General features: G+C 46.4%; 1 protein-coding gene across 2 annotated transcripts in view; it reads right to left on the minus strand.

Annotated features, from left to right (window-relative positions):
- Window positions 1-2,657: 2,657 nt before the first annotated feature.
- Window positions 2,658-18,705, minus strand: part of LOC144125065 (lachesin-like) — an 88,152-nt gene continuing 72,104 nt past the window's right edge. The window contains exons 5-10 of one of the 2 annotated variants that reach the window (XM_077658128.1): window positions 11,521-11,700; window positions 10,339-10,467; window positions 9,396-9,683; window positions 6,291-6,356; window positions 5,721-5,813; window positions 2,658-4,828 (exon numbers count right to left, since the gene is read on the minus strand). In XM_077658128.1, coding sequence (XP_077514254.1) covers window positions 4,728-4,828; window positions 5,721-5,813; window positions 6,291-6,356; window positions 9,396-9,683; window positions 10,339-10,467; window positions 11,521-11,700 — 857 coding nt within the window. In that variant the 3' untranslated portion in view covers window positions 2,658-4,727. The remainder of the gene's footprint in view (window positions 4,829-5,720; window positions 5,814-6,290; window positions 6,357-9,395; window positions 9,684-10,338; window positions 10,468-11,520; window positions 11,701-18,705) is intronic. The other variant, XM_077658129.1, reaches the window with a different exon arrangement.

An 18,705-nucleotide genomic window follows, 5' to 3' on the forward strand; every position in this document is an offset into this window, starting at 1 on the left:
ACCGAGAACAAAGTCCTTTGAGGGGCCTCAGAGAATGACATAAGATTGTTACGCTATCCCAGACACTTCATAGTTCAAGCAATAATTTTCACATAACGCGCGTAAACACTCTGCTTAATGCTGCGAAAACGCGAGGGTTACGTGGCACCGCTGTCTTAGCGTTGTTCCGCAGCAGCAACACCAATGTTAGCTAGCGCTTTAAAAACAATACATATTGCGCTTCTAAGCAGTTTTCCTCTGCAAGTGCGTTGTAAAACCTCGAGCAATTCTCGGTTTTCTTCTATTTAAACCTCCGACTCAAAATAGTTAAATTGGTTTTATAGTAAAGAGAGGCGCCTTCTCGACGCCGCCATGAATCACGGCGTGAAGTACCCTTTTTAGTATTGTTCATTCACGTGGCGTTTTTGTCACATCATTACAGAAACATGTTAATCACCTGTTTGAAAAAAGCGTTCGTCCTTGTGTCTCCCTCCCGTGCTCGTCTCTTTTGCTCTACATCTTTTTTTCAAACATGTGTCACCAACTCGCCCAGCAACAAGTTTTATTGAACCATTAATCATCTGGTTTACATTACCTGCTGCTGCGTTCTTCTGGTCGGTTCATCGCGGGCGAATCCTGCATCGGCGGTGGCGCACTGCAGTTACTTCACTGCGAAGGCCCACGCCACTACCGATAGCAATGGATAGTCGCCTATCCCTTACAAAAACGGTCTATAGACAGTCTATAGACCTCTTATATACTCTATTTCCTTCCTATAGATTTCTTTTTGTCTAGTCATAGTCTATAGACAACAAGAATCTACTAAAATTGTATGGCCATGAATCAATAGATTGTCTGTAGACTGTCTATAGGATTTGTATTGCCTATAGACTGTTCTCTATGGTTTCTCTTTAGACTTTGTAGACAGAAATTTATGGACAGTCTATAGTATGTCTAAAGAAATTTTTGTAAGAGTGCGTCAAGAGCTCTGGCAATACAGTGTTTTTTTAAATGTCGATTAGCGGTGCTTTTGACCAGCCTACAGAACTACCAGATACATTTTTGCCTGTTAACGTGACAGAGGTGTCGACAACCACGCCACCAAAAAAGGAGCGAAGGCGTTTCCTTAAGCCTGCAGTATGTTTGTGTTGCAGCGAGTCGATTTTTCCGCCCGCACGTCTGCATTTTCTGTTAATGTGCTAACATTGCTACTCCCACCTTCGCAAAATATGTCCATTTGGTGTTGTGTGATGCCGCCTCCACCCACTGCTCACCTACCTACACCCGCCAGTAGCCTGCATCCGCCAACAACCCCGCACCTGCACCCTACAGAAAGCCCTACCCACCACCCAACCACTCACTTCCGCCCACCGGACACCTCCACCTGCAAGCCACCCACGCATTACTTGAACGAAAAGCGATGGCGAAATGCAATTCAAAGACTACTGGAAGGCGATCAATGTAGAAACGAAATGTGCAACCAACACTCTAACGCACATTTGTCGCATCACATCGTATGATCGCCTCTGCTATGAAAGCCTGTGCATATAACCGGCTATGGGCCCTTGTTTTGCATACATTTGTTTTGCTAGCACCTGAACGGTCTTGTGAGAATTTTTTATTCTGTCAACTGCGCTTACTAGGACTTCTCACGGGTGCCACGAGTTCCCCTTGTCCTTTCTTGTTCAAGTGATTACAATTTTTAGTACTTTGCTTCTGTTTGACCACCTGAAAACAAAATACCATGCCCCTAAACTTCAGCACTCATACCTAACGATCTTTTTCGCGAGTATCACATTTACCTCTTTTCAAACGCGACCACTCTTGCTTTGCTACCACAACTTGAGAACTATCCGGCTTGAAACTTGATGTGATAGTGAGAAGCTAGAAAGCAGAGATGAGAAACAGCGGCTATTGGCATGCTCAGGCAAGCGCAAAAGAGCTTTTTATCGGCGCCGTACAAAGAAAATGGTGCGCCTCAGTGTTTGTAGTGCCACACAAACAGCACGAACTTGTCGCACAACGTGCACTAAAGCATCTTCTCAATTTGTTGCGGTCAGTGCAAAACTCTGCCAGTATTTTTTTATTTTTGAAGTATTGCAGAGCACGAAGAAAATTTTTGGAATTTGTTGTTTGCAACTGATTGTGAAAAATCAGTACTAAGTAAGAATTCTCATGCATTTCGACGTTTTTCGCGAGAAGCAGAGTGAAACATCTTAGCGATTTCGTTTTTTTTTAGACAAGCCCATAATAAGCGAAGAAAATCAACGTGGGATATATACTTATACATATCCTTAGGGTAACTGATGTGTTAGGACCAAATATAAATGTAAAAATAAAGAAAAACTTAAGGTCATTCGTATTGTGCAAACTGATTTAGACTTTCGACAGAAGCCTGGTTGAATGGCGTGTGGCCCTCTGCCTTTTAATTTACATAATACAACGGCTGAGCGAAAGCTTGCTCAGGCTAAATTTTTTGAGAGAAAAAGATACGCACTGTTTAAAATAAGCAAAAGAAAGCTACAGAGACTACTTCAGCTCATGGTTCAGGAATTTCGGACAGATTTTTTTTACGAAACAGCATATGGTGCAATAGAGGTTGTATACTGACCAATCTACAGGTTGTTGTTTTTTTTTGTGTGTGTGTGTGTGTGACGTGTAAAATAAAACTAGGAAAAGGACATAAATAACTATGTTTATTACTAAATTTCTTACAACTATATATACAGTTGGAAAGGCATATGTGCCTTTTTTATTTAGTATTGTTTCAAAGACAAAGAACAACTTCTGCATTTCATAGCCATCATTTCTGAAAGGCAGACATATTTACAATTTTTTTCACCTCTAGGCTTGCAACAACTCGAACAAGTTATTGTCATTTAATGAACAACATTTGATTCAGTGGAATTTAGGAATATAAACGAAATATATAACGACTAATGGCAGCTTTGAGAACTGCAATAAATTTTGCCAAATTATATATAAAATGGGTGTAAAGAGATTTTCATGGTTGCAAGTGAAATTAAAGCCGAGCGTCAAGATTATCTCCTTTAAAGCATTGACTGCTAATTCTAATGGCCTTCCAAAAACATTTTCAAAATTAGTACGATGTCCGTACAATAAAAACTAAATTTAGTGCCCCTTTATTTGCAAATAAATGTGCAGTCCCAAAGTGAATTGATGGCAAAAAGTCTTGCACACATGAAATTTTCGATACTCTAGCGTCTTCTCGTCGCAAAGATAATCCATGCTTCAGCTGCTTATAAAGAGAGCTGTGAAGCACGTGAAAAAAAAAAAGACCGATAACAATTAATTCCATCTGAACAGGGTAAACTAAATCATAAACAAAAACTCCACGAAAACATATTTCCTTAGTGTAATGTTCCCTCTTTCATTTCCTTTATTAATACCCTCAAGCCCGTTTGGAATTATAGAGGGGAGTGTATAACTTTTATGTGTGACTAGAGAACACGACACAGACCACAGAGTTTGCAGCTGCGCAGTAGCGCTAAAGTTATTTGCCACTGGATGCACAAATAAACAGTGCTTTCCTAAGCTGCACTCATGGCTCGAAGAACAACCTCAAGCGCCGGTGGTGTTACACTTGCATTTGAGATATGAATGTACGCACCAGTAAACGAATGTCAGATAGAAAAAAGGTCTCTAACGAACCCATGAACCATTAGTCACAGAGCCAACAACATACGATGTTTCTTCTCTACTTCTCAGTTCTCTTAAAATGTTTATTTTTTCACCAACCTGAAGCACTGAGTTACCTTGTGCTTGTGTTGGTGTAAGCAAATGCTGACATGTTCTTCCTTGTCTCAACAATTCTCTCCCTCTCAATGACATAGCAGGGTGCGTTTTCGCGAAGCACCACTTCAAATAAGGGTACGTCACTGGTGATAAACTCTGCATGACCGTGAGCCTCAGATTTTATTTTACTATGAACAGTAAGTAACAGACAAGGCCAATTTTAAATTCGGCCTTCGCAGCCCGCCCAAAACCCATGTTCTCTCGGGGTGCTGAAGCGCCGACTGAGAAGCCAATGGCGTCGACTCCACCGTTAGCAACCCTAACTGATAGACACACTGACGGCTTTTCGTCTCTGCCTCACGGCGGCAAGCAGAGCCTCGATTACAACACAACAAAAGCCCCGGTCTCGCTAAGACTGCACGCTTTATAAATCTGTGCCAGCAATGCCAATTATGCTATTGCGCAACCAAGCTATTCTGTGCACTGAGACTGGGTTCGCACCTGACGTATTTGCATCAACGGTCGACTCGACCACAAACTAGTGTCTGTGGCGCCACGTAACGTCAAAAGCTCCTACTTACGTATACAGTGCTAATGTGAAGCGCAATTAATCGAGTGCTTCACATACGCACCGGTTCGCCCGAAGCCCTTGAACGGCACATGTCCCGCATTCATCGCTCGTCAACATGAGTCCGTTCCTACGGAACCTCTAACAAGTGCAATCATGTTCTGATGTGCAAGGAGGGTGACCCCAAAGCGCTTCAAGCAGTAACCGCTGCAGCTTCATGCTGCCCTCGGTAACGTTCACATCCGGGAGTCTCGTTCAATGAACCGGAGGCGTGGTGTTCAGCGCGGAGGAACCGACGTGAGGGAAGCTCGACGCTTCGACTGGAAGCACAAGACGGGGCAGAACACCGCTGTTTGTCCACAAAAGTCCAGCTCGGAACTCGGCGCCGCCAGCTCAGCAAGCAAGGCGCTCCATCGAGTCACGATCACGTCACACACAGAAGCACTTCCGCCGCAGAAACGACCAGCAACATTGCCCAGACGACGTTGGAAGCACCGCTAAGACGCGTTGAGTGAGACGCAGAGCCTGTGCAGAAGAATTCACAACGAGAAGTTTTCAGTTTGTTAGTACAACGCAGTAATTTCGATGGGTTAGCGCAAGGCACTGTCTATAGACTTTGTCACATTTGCCTCTTTGGGCGCAGCCGTATATCAACCGGGCTGCACCAGTAGCGTTCTCAATGGGGGATTTCATACATGTATTCACTGCACATGAGCAGCACAGTTCAACCCGCACGCGCGCTCAATCAAGCCGTTAACAATAAAAAGATCTGTAGAAGGGTTAGGGTTATCTTATGCATAATTTACTAGCTTCTAAAAGTAAAGATAGCAATCGCTCCAGGCCGAGAGTCTCACGTCGGGGTCATAGCGACCACTGCATGAAAAAGCACTGAAAATCTTCATAACATCATTTAAAGTATTCAAACTAAGCACACGAAGAAAATTATCAAGACCACTAAAAGGGGAAGTGTTGCGTGCATCCGCTTTCAACGTTTCCAGGCAACGTAATCATTTACGCATGCGCAAACAGGCGTGCAAATGATTATGTTGTCTCGGACAACCTATATCTTTGTGAAACGTTCACACCAAGTCTTAGTGGACGTACACTCCTCGTCCCTGATCATCCTCTTCTTTTTTTGAGCGCTGGTGTAATTTTTCATGTCCATCCCATGGCAAGAGTAACCTTCCCTTCAAGCCTTTCAAGATGTTTGTACAAATCCGTTCTTTCAAGCAGTGCCAGCATATTTAAGCACATAATGGGGATTCTTTAGAGAAAGATGCTGGGCACATATCTTCAAGCTTGAGAATATAAAAGTTTACTGGTTGTGAACCACTCCAGAAGAATACGAGCAGCTTCTGCCAATGTAAACAAAAAATGTTACCCCAGTTGAAACTCCACAATGAGGGCAACTACTTGCCTTCGCCTTCCGGCAGAGACCCGGAGATGGGCGGCCTTAACGGGAAGCTTTGGTGTTTGGTGATAGCCGCGTCGGATGCCTCGAGTTTGCCTTCTGGACAGCGCAAACAAAAACACGTAGCACAGGCGAGCGTGATTATTATGCGCCGAACTGTACCGAGTAGCACTGAATCGCGGCCCGTTCGCCTGGAAGGTTGCCGTTGCACTGAAATTCCACCGAAGCCAATTTTTTAAGTTTTCAACTTTCAGGCTGCAAATTCACGTAATTGTGCCTTGTTCTTACTTTGCTGTCCTTGAAAGCTGGCAACAACATTGGCATTGCCAGTTTTTTGCGCCGTAAGCGTTTAGACTTGTTCTATAGAGGCAAATATGCAGCGATTTAACAAAAACAAAATTAAAAAAACGGTGATTAGTAAAACTCTTTACACGTAACATCAAAGGCCCAAAAATCTTCAGTTCCTCTAGTTGAACTTGCGTCTTCGATGGCCGTTATAGGGCTATTGTCTGTTTTTTTTTTCTTTTTCAGTGACAAAAAGTTTAAACGCCGCGTAATAATGAATTGCTGACTCACCCTCGACGCTCTGAATTCTTGCAGTTGAAGGCTCTTTCACCTTTGCTGTTGGCGGGACATGAATTTCTAGAGAAGAGCAGGAAAATATCGTGGGGCATTTAGGATTGAAAATACATAAAAGGTAGTTTCACCTCAAGCATTTATAGTTCATTCGCTTTAAATAAAAATAAAGGATACCAAACTTTAAGCTCTTGAGGCATTCAAGGCGAGATGAACTCACAAGCACATGCAATAAAAAGATTCGACTGAGGTTGATAACTTATACGTGAATAAAATCAGCCTCACGTTGTTCGTTGTCGCTATTGCTTAGGAGGATAATTCATTTCTTCTGAGCTAATTAATTAATCAGCCCAAGTCGGGGGCACGATCGCAACTTGTAGGAACAGATGGAACTTCTGCTGCGGAATATTGTTCAGGGTCACAAAAATTCACGAGAATAATTTTATAAAACTGAGTTTCTATATGTTTTTTTGTGTGCGTGTGTATGATTTGCGCGTTTTTGAACCTCATCTACCTCAAAATGAGCTCTCAATGTTAAGAGTGGGCTGCTATTTAATTTATAGTCTGGAATTGTAAAGAAACCTTTGAGTATAGAAACATTTTCTAAATAACTAAATATGTATGCATAAAAAATACATTCAAACTCGGCTCTTAATTTTCCTCGCGAGCTTTCCCAACCATCACATGAGGAGTTTTTATTCCTGACTGGGTAGTGGTGTACTAATTAACGCGTCTTAATGAATGCGTTGGCGAACAGCTAAGCCCAACTTGTATAGCGCACCTAGCGAAAAAATTTCTTTGGCACGGTGCTTGCATAATGCACCAGGCACTCCTCATGACCCGGCTTACGTGAGACATCCTATGGATTGTGCAAACAGGACAGTTGAGAGGGGGTGATTTTGGTTATAAATGGCCAGTATGCATGTCGGCCCGGTCTCTGGCGCTAATTTAACGCTGGCACGTAGTACAATGGCGGCGATGACACTACCTGGATGCGAGCTCTCAGTATAGCCTTAAAAAGTGAGCCCGCAATCTTCGTACCCGCGTGTCGCCGTCATTGATGTGCTTGCAACCTCGACCCTCTCCGCATACGCACCGGGTAGCTTCCAGCCTATTCCATAGCTTTGAATTATGTCATTACTTTCCTTATTTTTTTCTTTTCAATACCCTCCGCGGCAATCGTTGTGGAAAAACGGTGTCTTCAGCAACTTTTTTTTTTCCTCGCCGCTTCGGAAGTGGCAGCTCATCGCAAGCAGCGTTAATACAAGGACCCGCTTCGACCGGAGACGCCGTACTCGAAGGCCGGAACTGAGGCTGGCCGGCGATCCAGCCAGGAAGCGCGCGGGAAGAGGAGGCGACTGTCGTCCACGTCGTCGGTGCCGAAGTGTTCGCGCGAGCGGCAATAACAAACACGGACCGGAAGCCATTATGTCGGAAATCCGCGAAATCGATCAGTCGTCTCGTCATGTTTTTCTACACGACTCGTTCGGACCCCCACGTTCCGTTAATCGGAGGCTGGGCGACGACGCCAGCGGCCTGACCGCGTCCCGTCGTCTTGGCAGCCGGCACATACGGGACCCTATTTCCGGCCGAGTGTCGCTAATGCTCAACGTGCCTCGATGTGCCTCCTCCTCTCCCCCTCCTCTTCTACCCTCTCTCGCTTTTTTTTTTTTCGCACGGTCGCCTCGTGAAGAGGAAGGCTTATATGGGTTGTCTTTTGTGTGCCCGTATCTCCGCCGGCCGTATGCTCAAAGGTGATCATCATTGCTTCTCTGCGCACGCCCGTCCCGCAGTCAGCGTCTTTTTGCGCCGTGTTGGTCAGAAAAGGACGAGCCAGCGCTCAGAGTCAGGGTGGCAGAGCAAAGTGAAAGTACGTGTCGATAAGAAAAACATGTTAGAAATGGTCGATTACAAAAGCTGACTAACGATTTTCCTTAACTGACGTGAGAAGCGATGCTGGTTTATCTTTTGCGGAGTTCCCTAGTTCTCATCCCAAATTAACTTGGGTAGCAGTGAGTTTGAAATTCTTTTGTGCGTAGACCTCTTAGGAACACGACATGCTTCTCGCAGTTCAAAGACATATCGTGTTGCTCTTCTTTCGTCTTTCGCAGAGCGGTAAGCGCTGCGCAATCGATGTCATGGTTAATTTTCCGCCATTGCTCGTTAGCATTGGCCGGTCCTCTACAAGCCACAAAGCGTATGATCGAAATTGTTTTACACATCGGCGGATTATTCTCTGCATTTGTTTGTAAAACATAAAAGCATATTCGTGTTTACGGTGTACCATATATATGCGGGTAAGGGCCACATTATTTTTCAAAAGTTTGACGGGGTGCACTCTTTATCCCAAAGTTGCATTTTTCAGTCGAATTTTCAAGCGATATTCTGGCGTAACTAGTTTATTATCCATTATAGTTTAACGCCACATCTCACTCTTAGTTCAAGATAGCTTTAAAGTTTTCTCGCTGTCACCACCTTTCATGTCATCATCCTCATTACCCTCATAAATGCAGTCGTTCCCTGTTCACTCCATTTGCATTCGAAATGCCCGCTAACTGAAGAGCGTTTAACAACAATGACTAGGGACGCAGCACGCCACGCATTCAAATTCTAGGAGTCCATGACCTGAAGTAGCGTTTGGCAAAGCTAGCAAAACGACAGACTGGCCAAATGGATGGCTCAATATGAAGCTCAAATTAAAATGATGCTGAAATGCGTGGACGAAACTTTAAGGCCCTCACAGGTAGCACCCCGCTGCACAGCGGTCCATGATAGAAAACGATGACAGTGATGGAAGCAGGCAGCTGCAGTCATCTGGCAGGTTCTCGGGGAACGCTTGCACACGTGTTGAGGAGTTGATTTCAGTGGACTTTTCTTTTTTAATATTATCGGCTCCTCAGGTGAGGAGAGCGGCCCCTCGCACGAATGCGGCCCTTACCCGCGTATATACGGTAATCACGCCCAACTACGGCTAAAATAAGCAACCACGGCATAAAATAAAACCAGTAACATTTCAGAAGCGAGCTAGCTTTCTAGAGCGGTGTATATAAACCTTAAATGCTCGCAAAAGATTGACCCAGGACTCGAGAAATAGTGCACACTTACCGTACAATCGTATGGATCCCTCCGTGGAGCCCAAGGAGTTCTTGGCGAAGCAACGGTACGCGCCGAAGTCTTCGGGACCAATGCGCCTTATCCGCAGCCTCATGTGGACCTTGTAGACGTTCTCGGTGCGGTTCAGAGAGTACTTGGCCGACTCGGCGATGAGATCGCCGCTCTCCAGTGTCCAGTAGTTGATCGATATCGGATAGGCCTCTGTGTTGCACACCATCACCACTTCACCGCCAAGAGGAGCTCCGATGAGCTGGTTCGGTATCCAGATCATAGGCGGAACTGGAGCAAAGCAGGCGTGAATGTAGACCGCTATATTTCTGAGTAACGTTGCTTGCATTCCTCGTAAAACCTTATGTTGAAAGCAACCCGAAATTTTTAGGCTGTAGAATTTCGAAACTCAACGAGACACTTTAAAACTCATGGTTATTTTTTGCTTTTGTTCCTTTATTTCCATTAAGCGTCGAGACGCTGTCGACGCTATGGAATTTAACACACAGACCAATAAAAGCAAATTTTCATGTCACGCCATTTGGAAACTTCTAAACGTAAAGACACAACCAAAAGGCTCGATCAAACCTTCATTATACCTTGAAGCTCATGAACAAAGCATTTATAATGAGCTAAGAGTGTTACACAGAAATGCACACACATTGCTAATTGTATTCGGCTTCGTTCACGGAGGGTTCAGACTAGAGAACCGGATCGCGGACAATCCGCACGGGTCGCCTACCACGGGACGAAAACGTCACGCTTCTGAATGACCTTGACCTTGAGTGTCCTGCGCAGAGTCCGATTCGGCGCAACACGCTCAAGGTCATTCAGAGGAGTGACGTTTGCGCCACGTGCTAAGCGGCCCGCGCGGATTGTCCGCGAACTGGTCGGCTCGTATGCGCCCTCCCTAATGGGTAGCTTCGAACAATGTATTGGTGCTCACAGTGGACTTGGAGCAGAATCCTCCGGCTGACGGGTGATGGGACGCCGTTGGAGGCAATGCACAGGTAGGGCCCCATGTGAAGACGGCTCACCTTAGTGATGCTCAGCTCTTCGCCTTCGTATGAGACGTCTGCACACACAGTGGACAGCGCAGCATAAATCACCATGCAGATCACTTCCTCTTCTCTGGTGTATAACTTTAGTTGAAAGGTACTGCATGGTTTAAATCTTGCTTTTGTAGCCGTACAAACGTAAAGATATGAGTGTAAGATTCCGAGCAAAGCACGGAAAGCAGCTAACCTAGCTTGAATCAATATCTAAATGTTGGGAGGGTTAAAATTAACTTCACTAATTTCGTCACGGGTAATTTCACGCACCAATTAGAACGCCAAAAAGCCCTGTTGAAATAAAGGTCAATGCTATTAACAAACATTACGAAAGCACCTCTCAAGAGCTCAGTTCCTGGCGTAGTTTGTTTAGAGCACAATATTCCTTTGATTATTTTTAAAACACTGTTTTATTGCCTGTTTTCGTTGTTGGCTGCGGTAGCATTTTTTACCGTGGACAGTAAAGAAACAGAGAAAAGCCAAATATGGCGCAACACGAACTGAGTTAGCCAATAAATTCAAAGTATTTACGAATGTTCTTATTTCAGGAAAAAATAACTTCCGCGCTCAATTTCTTGGGAGCCTTTAGACGTCGCTTTCAAGAACAAGAAAATAAAACAAAAATATGCCAAGGGCGCACTAAGTTTAAGGCAAATGCTAATCAAATATTCAATAAAAAATAAGCTAGCTTTTTAATACTCCTGCTCCTAGCGTAGGGCTACAATGCGAAAGATAGCGAAGCATTCACTGAAGGAAGGAAATATATGCGCCTAGAACGTCTGCTCATCAACCTTCTAGATTAATCTGGCAATTCATAATCGAAAATTTCTGCTTTTCGTCACCCTTACAGGCCGTAATTTATCGAGCCGTCATGCATATAGCAGGCTAGTCGCGGGTAAGTTGCTAGGCTAGCTGATTTTCCGACATCACCGGATAAGCAGCGCTTGCATATACGAGGACAGTGCAGGACAGTGAAGTTGTGTGCGTCGTTTTTCCTTCTCTCTCTTTGTCTGCAAGCACTGCTTATCCCGTGTAGTCGCACGTAGAAGCAACGCAGTACAATGCACTGCTCTCACTGTCAGCCGCCGAGCCCAGCTGCTCCTGCCAGTTTCCGACGGCGATGGGTGTGCCGTCCTCGCGGCGCCACGTGATGCGGGGCGCCGGGTAGCCCTTGGCGCGGCACACCAGCGTCACGTTGGAGCCCTCGCGCACCAGCACGTCGGAGCTGCTCGCGCTGCCCACGATGTCCGGGGGAACTGGGCGTAGACAGTCAAAGGGGGAAAAGTTAAAGTCAGCATTCGTTGACAGATTAGCGTGCTGAAAGGACATATCGGCTAGCTTCACTGAAGACGAAGCTGTTATGAGCTATAAAAGGTGAAGAATGGAAATATGGGCGCTTTTCAAAGCAAATCGCGGTGCTTTCAAGACATTTATTTGGCGTATCCCGGAGGCTGGACTAAACCGCCATTAACTTCCAAACGGGGATCCTGGAATCCCTTTCACTCATTGTTTCGAATTTAGTGACAGGTAGAACAGTTTTTAAGCGTGATTTCTTCACCAATAAGCGCGTTTTTTGCTGCCAAAAAGACATCAATATAAAGCCACTAAGAGTTATGATACAAATTGTTGCCCAAAAAGAAATTAGATGCAGGTATACCCTCAGTATTTCTTCAAGGCCTGGCTGTTGACAAAAGTAGGTAATGTAACAGACTGGTCTTTTCACTTTCCCCAGCGATGTTATTAGAAACAGCCACATTTTGCACGATGCCCTGCTATTTCGAATGGTGGTTGAAGTTCTTTTCCTTTGATTATTGCATTTCGAGTAGTTTGGTTACACTAAGCTATCCGCGCCACTTGATAGGACCAGCTCCATTTAAAACTTGTACGGGCTCTGTGTTTTACTCAGCTGCCGACGATAACATGAGGAAAGAGTAGGCGCTATAGTTCTATCATATTTCGCTTTTCCCGAGCGCTGAGGCAAAATCGATTGATTATAGCTAAATACTGGAATGTTCATAGCAATTTATGCTTCCATTGAGAAGTAAGCTGACTCCTATCAGTCAGCACTTCTTGGTAACCGGGCCGAAAACAAAATGTGAAGAGTTCTGAAGGCGTTGTCGGTAGTACGTGGTGCCCGCAGGCAGGGGATAGTACGGTAAAACACGACACAAATTTCCAAATCGTCGCCTTCTTTTTACCATTCACAGATATCAAGAAACAAATATTGAAAATTATTTTATACTGTCCAGGCATCGCGCCCACTAAAATTGAAAAGGCCAGTTTAAAAGGAACAAAGCAAAATTTAATAATATCAAAAGCTTCAAAAAGACCCCCCCGTTCCCGCGGGTCTAAATAAGGTAGCGCAAGGTTCAAAACAAGACATCATTTAAATATAAAGATATTGCTCATCCTTGCAATGATTGCACATGAAGTTGATTAGCGGACACCAAGACAATCTTAACGAGCCAGTCCGAATGACACTGTTCCCAAACCGTCTATATAAGCAGCTCTATAGCCGGGCTTTGTGAGTAACGGCGCGACGTAATACTTTACAAGTTCCTGCATTCGTCGCAACTTTTTTTCTGCTTTAGTGACACAGTTGTTTCGTGTTGTTTTAGCCCTGCTAAAAGGACATGCGATATGGTTCAGTTCGTAGCTAGTGAGAACGTGGTTTTTACTGCGATTTTAGGTTAGACCGCAGAGTTTTCTCCATTTTCAGAATGTGTTTTATAAGGTTACTGATCTTGCCCGACGAACAGAGTGCGACGCTGAGGTTGGCGAGATCTCTTGTACGGTTCATGCTTTTCATTATCTTTCATTTTCTTTGCTCTCCTGAGGTAGGCGCTTTTGGGAACTCAAAAAAGGTTTAAACCACCGTTACTGTTCGAGTCTTTCCAATGCTCTCTACATATTTTCTGAGCGCTAGTCGGCATTCAGTGTTTTTCTCTCTGTGTTTGTACTATCGTTGAGAGTGGCAAAGAAGAGTAGAGCTTCAAAAGAAGAAGTAAGATCCTTATCTTTACTCTAGACTCTCCACAACATCACAATGTTACGTTTTTGCACCACATGTAGCCTGCTGCCAAAATACTTCTCTCAAGAATTCGAATCGCAAAGATTTTTCCACTTTAAGATAAGACCAATAACCAGTTGCATTAACTAAACTCTTAAGTTAATTTAGTCGATTTACCTGCAGAGTTTTTCAAAATGTGGAGTGCACGAATTCGCGCTGTCTCGACCGCGTTTTCGTTCACCAACGTTAAAATTTTCTCAACTGAGAGAAAGGCAATCCCGTCAACCTTAAGCTCAATTGTAGAGAACATGCGGCGGGTCATACAGGCTGAATGTAATGTCATTATAATAGCACATTTAAAAGTTCGGGGGTGCTAAGTAACAAGCTGTCTCGTTTTGCCCCACTCTCCCGTAGAAGGACGGATGTCGAGTACCGTCACAGAGGTCAAGGTCATATTAAAGGGTTGTTACTCCGACTATCGTGCTAACAAGTAGAATTTCCTTAAGAAAAAACAAACAAAAGCGGAGGTTTGTGTTCTGGCTTATATCTCGACCCATTTTCGAGGTCTTTATATCGAGGAATGAATTAGCAGGACCTCCGCGTTTCCTGCAAATGAGCTTCTCGGCAAAACAAGATGGAAGGGCGCACCTTACGCGCATACTATCTGCCTCTACCAGAAAGACAACGCCTGCTACGATGAGAAAAAGAGGCCTTAACTACTCGGGCGCGGCCGACACAAACCCAAGAGCCGAGACAGGAAAGAACAAACCAACCAAAAAAATAAAACCAGAGAAGTAAAAAAAGAGAAGAAGAGTTCAGTGCATGGAGACACCCCAAGACACACGAGGGTGGCCATCTTTGTTAGAGAAATCTAATTAGGCGTCTGCCAGCAAGTGGGCCTCTTTGGGTCGTTCTCGTCCGCCCCAGTGACGGGGGTTGTCCCGGTCGGCTCGCGCAGGTCTCGACCCCACTATGCGCGCGCGGGCGCGCCAGACTGAATCGCGCGACTTTGCTACACGCAAAAACAAGGAGGGTGCGGTGGAAATCGAATCTAGTCTTCCATGCGTATATAGCATCCCGCCCCCCACACCGCGTTTCTGTCTTCGCCCGCGAAAGGGTGATAATACGTCGCGCTCTTCCGTCCCTTCTCTTCCTCTTCTTCATGTGGCTTTGTTCCTTTGTTTCTCACCTCTTTCGCTCAGTCTATTTCTCTATCGTTCACTTTTTCTTCCTTGGAGCAGGTTCTGCTCGAGTGAGCTCCTCGCTTTTGTTTGTATCGCTTTTGTTTCAACTTGCATGATGACAAAAAAAGCAAGACACGAAAAACAATTTGCGTCGCGGCTCCATTAGACGCGTCTCATGCGTTGTGGCGTTTTCATGTAAGTGCATCATTAACGTTGACCTAGGTCAGCGCTTCTCTCTTCGCACTTCGGGAAAGTGTAGCCGGCTCTGTAATTGCACGGGCGCGAAAATAAATGGAGTGCAAACAGCTGCTCCGCAAGCAAATGTCAAGCTTCCTGCCACAGTACATGAGATGGTCAGCAGTGCGTCAAAGAGTAAACTAGTAATTCGCCGTCAGTATAGGGCACCAAAAATCTCCTATTTATACCACTAACGATGTGCTTCGTAGGTTCGTGAAATTACCTGCCGCATAGCGGATGGAACTATAATTATAAAGAACGTCTTTCGCCCACAGAATTTGCAAAGACGACAAGACAGGACAAGTGCGTCCTTGGTGCCAGATCTCTACCTTAACGGGTTCGTGAGCTTGGCACTCCACTGCAAAGTAAAATGCAGGTATAAGCTAATTGGGCTCGACTGCCAAATCGTAACGTCAAAACTAATATTAGCAACACGGACCACAAAGACAAGTGGCCGTCCCACAGCGCACAGTGGGCCCTGTAGGGAGTATACGTCCTACAGGTAGAGCAGGGAGCAGATCAAACAACCGTCCTCGGGCTAAAACCAAATTACGCCCCACAGTTGGCCAAGGTCCATGTCAGAAACGCTCGGGCTCTGCGTCGGGAGAGTGACGCTGTGGCAGGCGCGAAACAGGCCTGCGGGGTAAGCATCGCCCGCGCCAAAGAGCCGACCCGACGTCTTCCACGGCGGCCAGCAGCAGCGCCGGTATGGGGAGCAGCAGCTCGAGGCTCCACAGAAGCCAAGCAGCGCTCATTGACGCATGGTCCGCAAGGCCGGTCGGCTCTTTTTCATCAGCCCCCGCTGAGCAGGTCCGCAGGAGCCGCCGCTCCCAAGGGCTCCGCAATGAGACGATGGCAGAAGGGTGTGGGGAAGGGTGCAGGGAGAAGGTGGTGGCCACGAAGAGAAGAACACGCGGGATCTGCAAGCGGTCATCGAGGAGCGTTCGTGGGGGGGAACTGAGGGAAGAAGTGTGGCCACGGGGGCCTTCCTATACCGCTCTCCGCCACTGTCGGCTCCAATTTTTGCGCTCGACTGACACCCGAGACGGAGCCACCGGAGCGCGCCTCCTGATCCGGCCTGATTGAGAGGTCAGCCAACCAAATTGTCACATGATTAACCCGGCCGCTCTCTCTCCATTTCTCCTCCTTCGCTTCTGCCACTGCCGAATGGGCGTCCGCGACCAACGAGGCTGGCAGCCTGGTTTCCTTCCTCCCTGCTCCTTCTTCGGAAGACAGGCGCAGCCTCGAGAACAAGCTAGCACCATGCGCTCCTCTATACTCCAGTACGCGAGGAGGGATATGGGCAGGCCTGGGTACACCTCTCGAAGACAGGCCGACATTGCTTCCGGCGCGGTAACAGCGGAGATAACACCCAGGCGTGAGCGAAGATTTGGAAGCGAGCGGAGAAAAAAGTGCATGTTCCTTTTGCTTGCAGGGTATCATTGCGGACCCCTTTCCATTTTCTTGGCCTCTTCATTATTGCTGGTTAGCTTCCAGGGTACCTTCGGATTCTGGAGAGCTTCTCTCTTTTCGTAAAGGTCTCGCAGTGGCCAGCGACCAACATTTATAGGATGCTTTGAACAACCTTCTAGACGTGGCGGAAGGCAGCATGGCATCCTTAGAGAAAACAAGAACGTAGGATTGTGCCGAAAACAAGATCGATTCGACGGATCGAAGCAGATCAATGAAAGACCACAATTTCGGCTTGTCTTGCATGGCGACTCTGCGTGGCATAGAGGAAGCCGGTTGTGACGAGAAGCTTTTCCATGCGCATATAGCAATTATTGCTTGCCAAAACCAGCTCTGACTCGAAGAAAGAAGAAAGTGCACCACAGATATGATAGATGATAGCCATGCTACTGTACATAAATGCAGTATTTTGCTCTATTGGTCACCATGATTTGTTCTGCGTTAAATTCATAAATCAATTGACTTTTACATTATTTACGTTAATCGCTCAACAATGAAAACTAAAAATTCATGACCTATGCTTTTTCTTTGTAGGACTGTACTCATAAGTCGAGACATCTCCACTGAAATTTTCAAACTCCAAACAGTTACAAAACGAGCTCGCCTTCGAGCAGTTCCGCTTTATCTGTAAGCCTGCGAAATGCAAGTCAACTCACTTTAATTGTAAGGAGCACACTTGAGCGATGTTTACTGTGATTCCCGCTGAGCACTGCCTTTCGAGCATTACTTCCTTGTTAGTGCCGTGGACGAAGAGCAAACATTCGTTTCGGCATCCTACTATTAAGAGCGACGCCTGAAATCGCCGCCAGCCATCCAGACATTTCTGCACCTCACTGCACCCCTGCCTTAGCCGAGCATAAACCGGGGCTGCCGCGCACAATCTGCTGATCCTCGTAGAACCGGGTTAAGACGCTTGCTACGTATGATGTATACTAGCTGTTTCCTCGTGACTGCGTTCCCTGCATGCGCACACTGCTGATGCTGATCCCGCGGGGCTTCCTCGCTCGCACGCAATCTCATATGCGACGCGACGACGACCTAGCGTGGCGAAAAACCAACTGCATAGATATACGATAACCTCCCCCCCCCCCTCCCCGACAGGCTATTTAGCCGGCCGTTTCCGTGCGCTGACAACGCGCACAAACGCAAACGTGCATCCGCTAAACAGCTGCAGACAACAGCGGAGGCGACAGACGCATCTCCGGCAGGTCTCCGGAGGCGATGATCTGTGTTTGATCAGAAATGCGTGCCGAACTAGTTAGGGAAGAGGAGGAGAATGAGGAGGAGGGGATCGAACCGAGGCGGGAGAATAACACGAAAGGGAAAGGCGGGTGTCGCCCAAGGCATTGGTGGTCGCCGGAAGAAGAAGGGGCTCGGAAGGGGCTCCTTTGTGCCTCCGCGTCGATTGCTTCTGCGGCTGTCATTTTGATAAGGGAAGCTGACGCCGCACCCCTGTGTCGCTCGATACGCGGGACTCTTCGGTCGATTGCCGCTTACTCACGTGCCCCGAGGTGGGCTGCGAGAGTTTTTCCGCGCCTGGGGAGAAGGGAGAGGGAGAATCGCGGCGCAGCTCGCGCGCGCTGATGTGCGTGTGTTCGAGTGAGGAAAGTTATATATGCTTAATATGAGAAGGAACTGAGCGGGTGCCTCCCGATGTTCGTATCAGGGGCTCGGAGGTTGCTTTAATTACTGCGCTGACGGAGATGTCAGAGCCTAGAGTTCTCTATTTGTCTTGTTTCAACGGGAGACGTCAGCGTAAATGCGTTCCCTTAATATGCTCTCGCTAGCCGAGCTGTCGCTGAGTTCGTCTTCCCTCGCGTTAAGGATTGCCCGAGAAGGCCGCAACTTCGGCAGCCGTATGCAGCCCGTATAGTAGCTACATCGTGAAGGAAGACTTCTCATCGATGCCCGCCTGTGTACGGGCATAAAAGGAGATGAACATCATATAACTCCTTACAACGATGAATAATGGTAAAACAGAATTCAGGCGGAGACGCTGACGAGTAACTTGAATGCCTCTTTGGCCTCTAGTTGCATACAATTGAGAAGAACGAGTGTCAGCAATTGCCCGCACCCCTTCCTGTAACTCTTACCGATCAATGAGATCGGCGGTTCACAACGCCTTCTTCAAGCTGTCTAGATCAAGCTACGCTTATAACTACCGCGGGATCTAACGTATTCTATTCCAATTCCTGCGCTAGAAGTAGGAACACTTAGGAGGTTACTACGAGATGTGGGAAACAATTCGAGATAGCATATCTAGAGTTACTATTAACTCTAAGCATACCTACACTACCAGGATATCTGGCGTTAAGTACCTCACATTTTAATGACGTCGTCTCTGTACTGTGTGTTGGAGC

This window comes from Amblyomma americanum, chromosome 3 (genome assembly GCF_052857255.1).
Source record: "Amblyomma americanum isolate KBUSLIRL-KWMA chromosome 3, ASM5285725v1, whole genome shotgun sequence".
NCBI classification, from domain to species: Eukaryota; Metazoa; Arthropoda; class Arachnida; order Ixodida; family Ixodidae; genus Amblyomma; species Amblyomma americanum.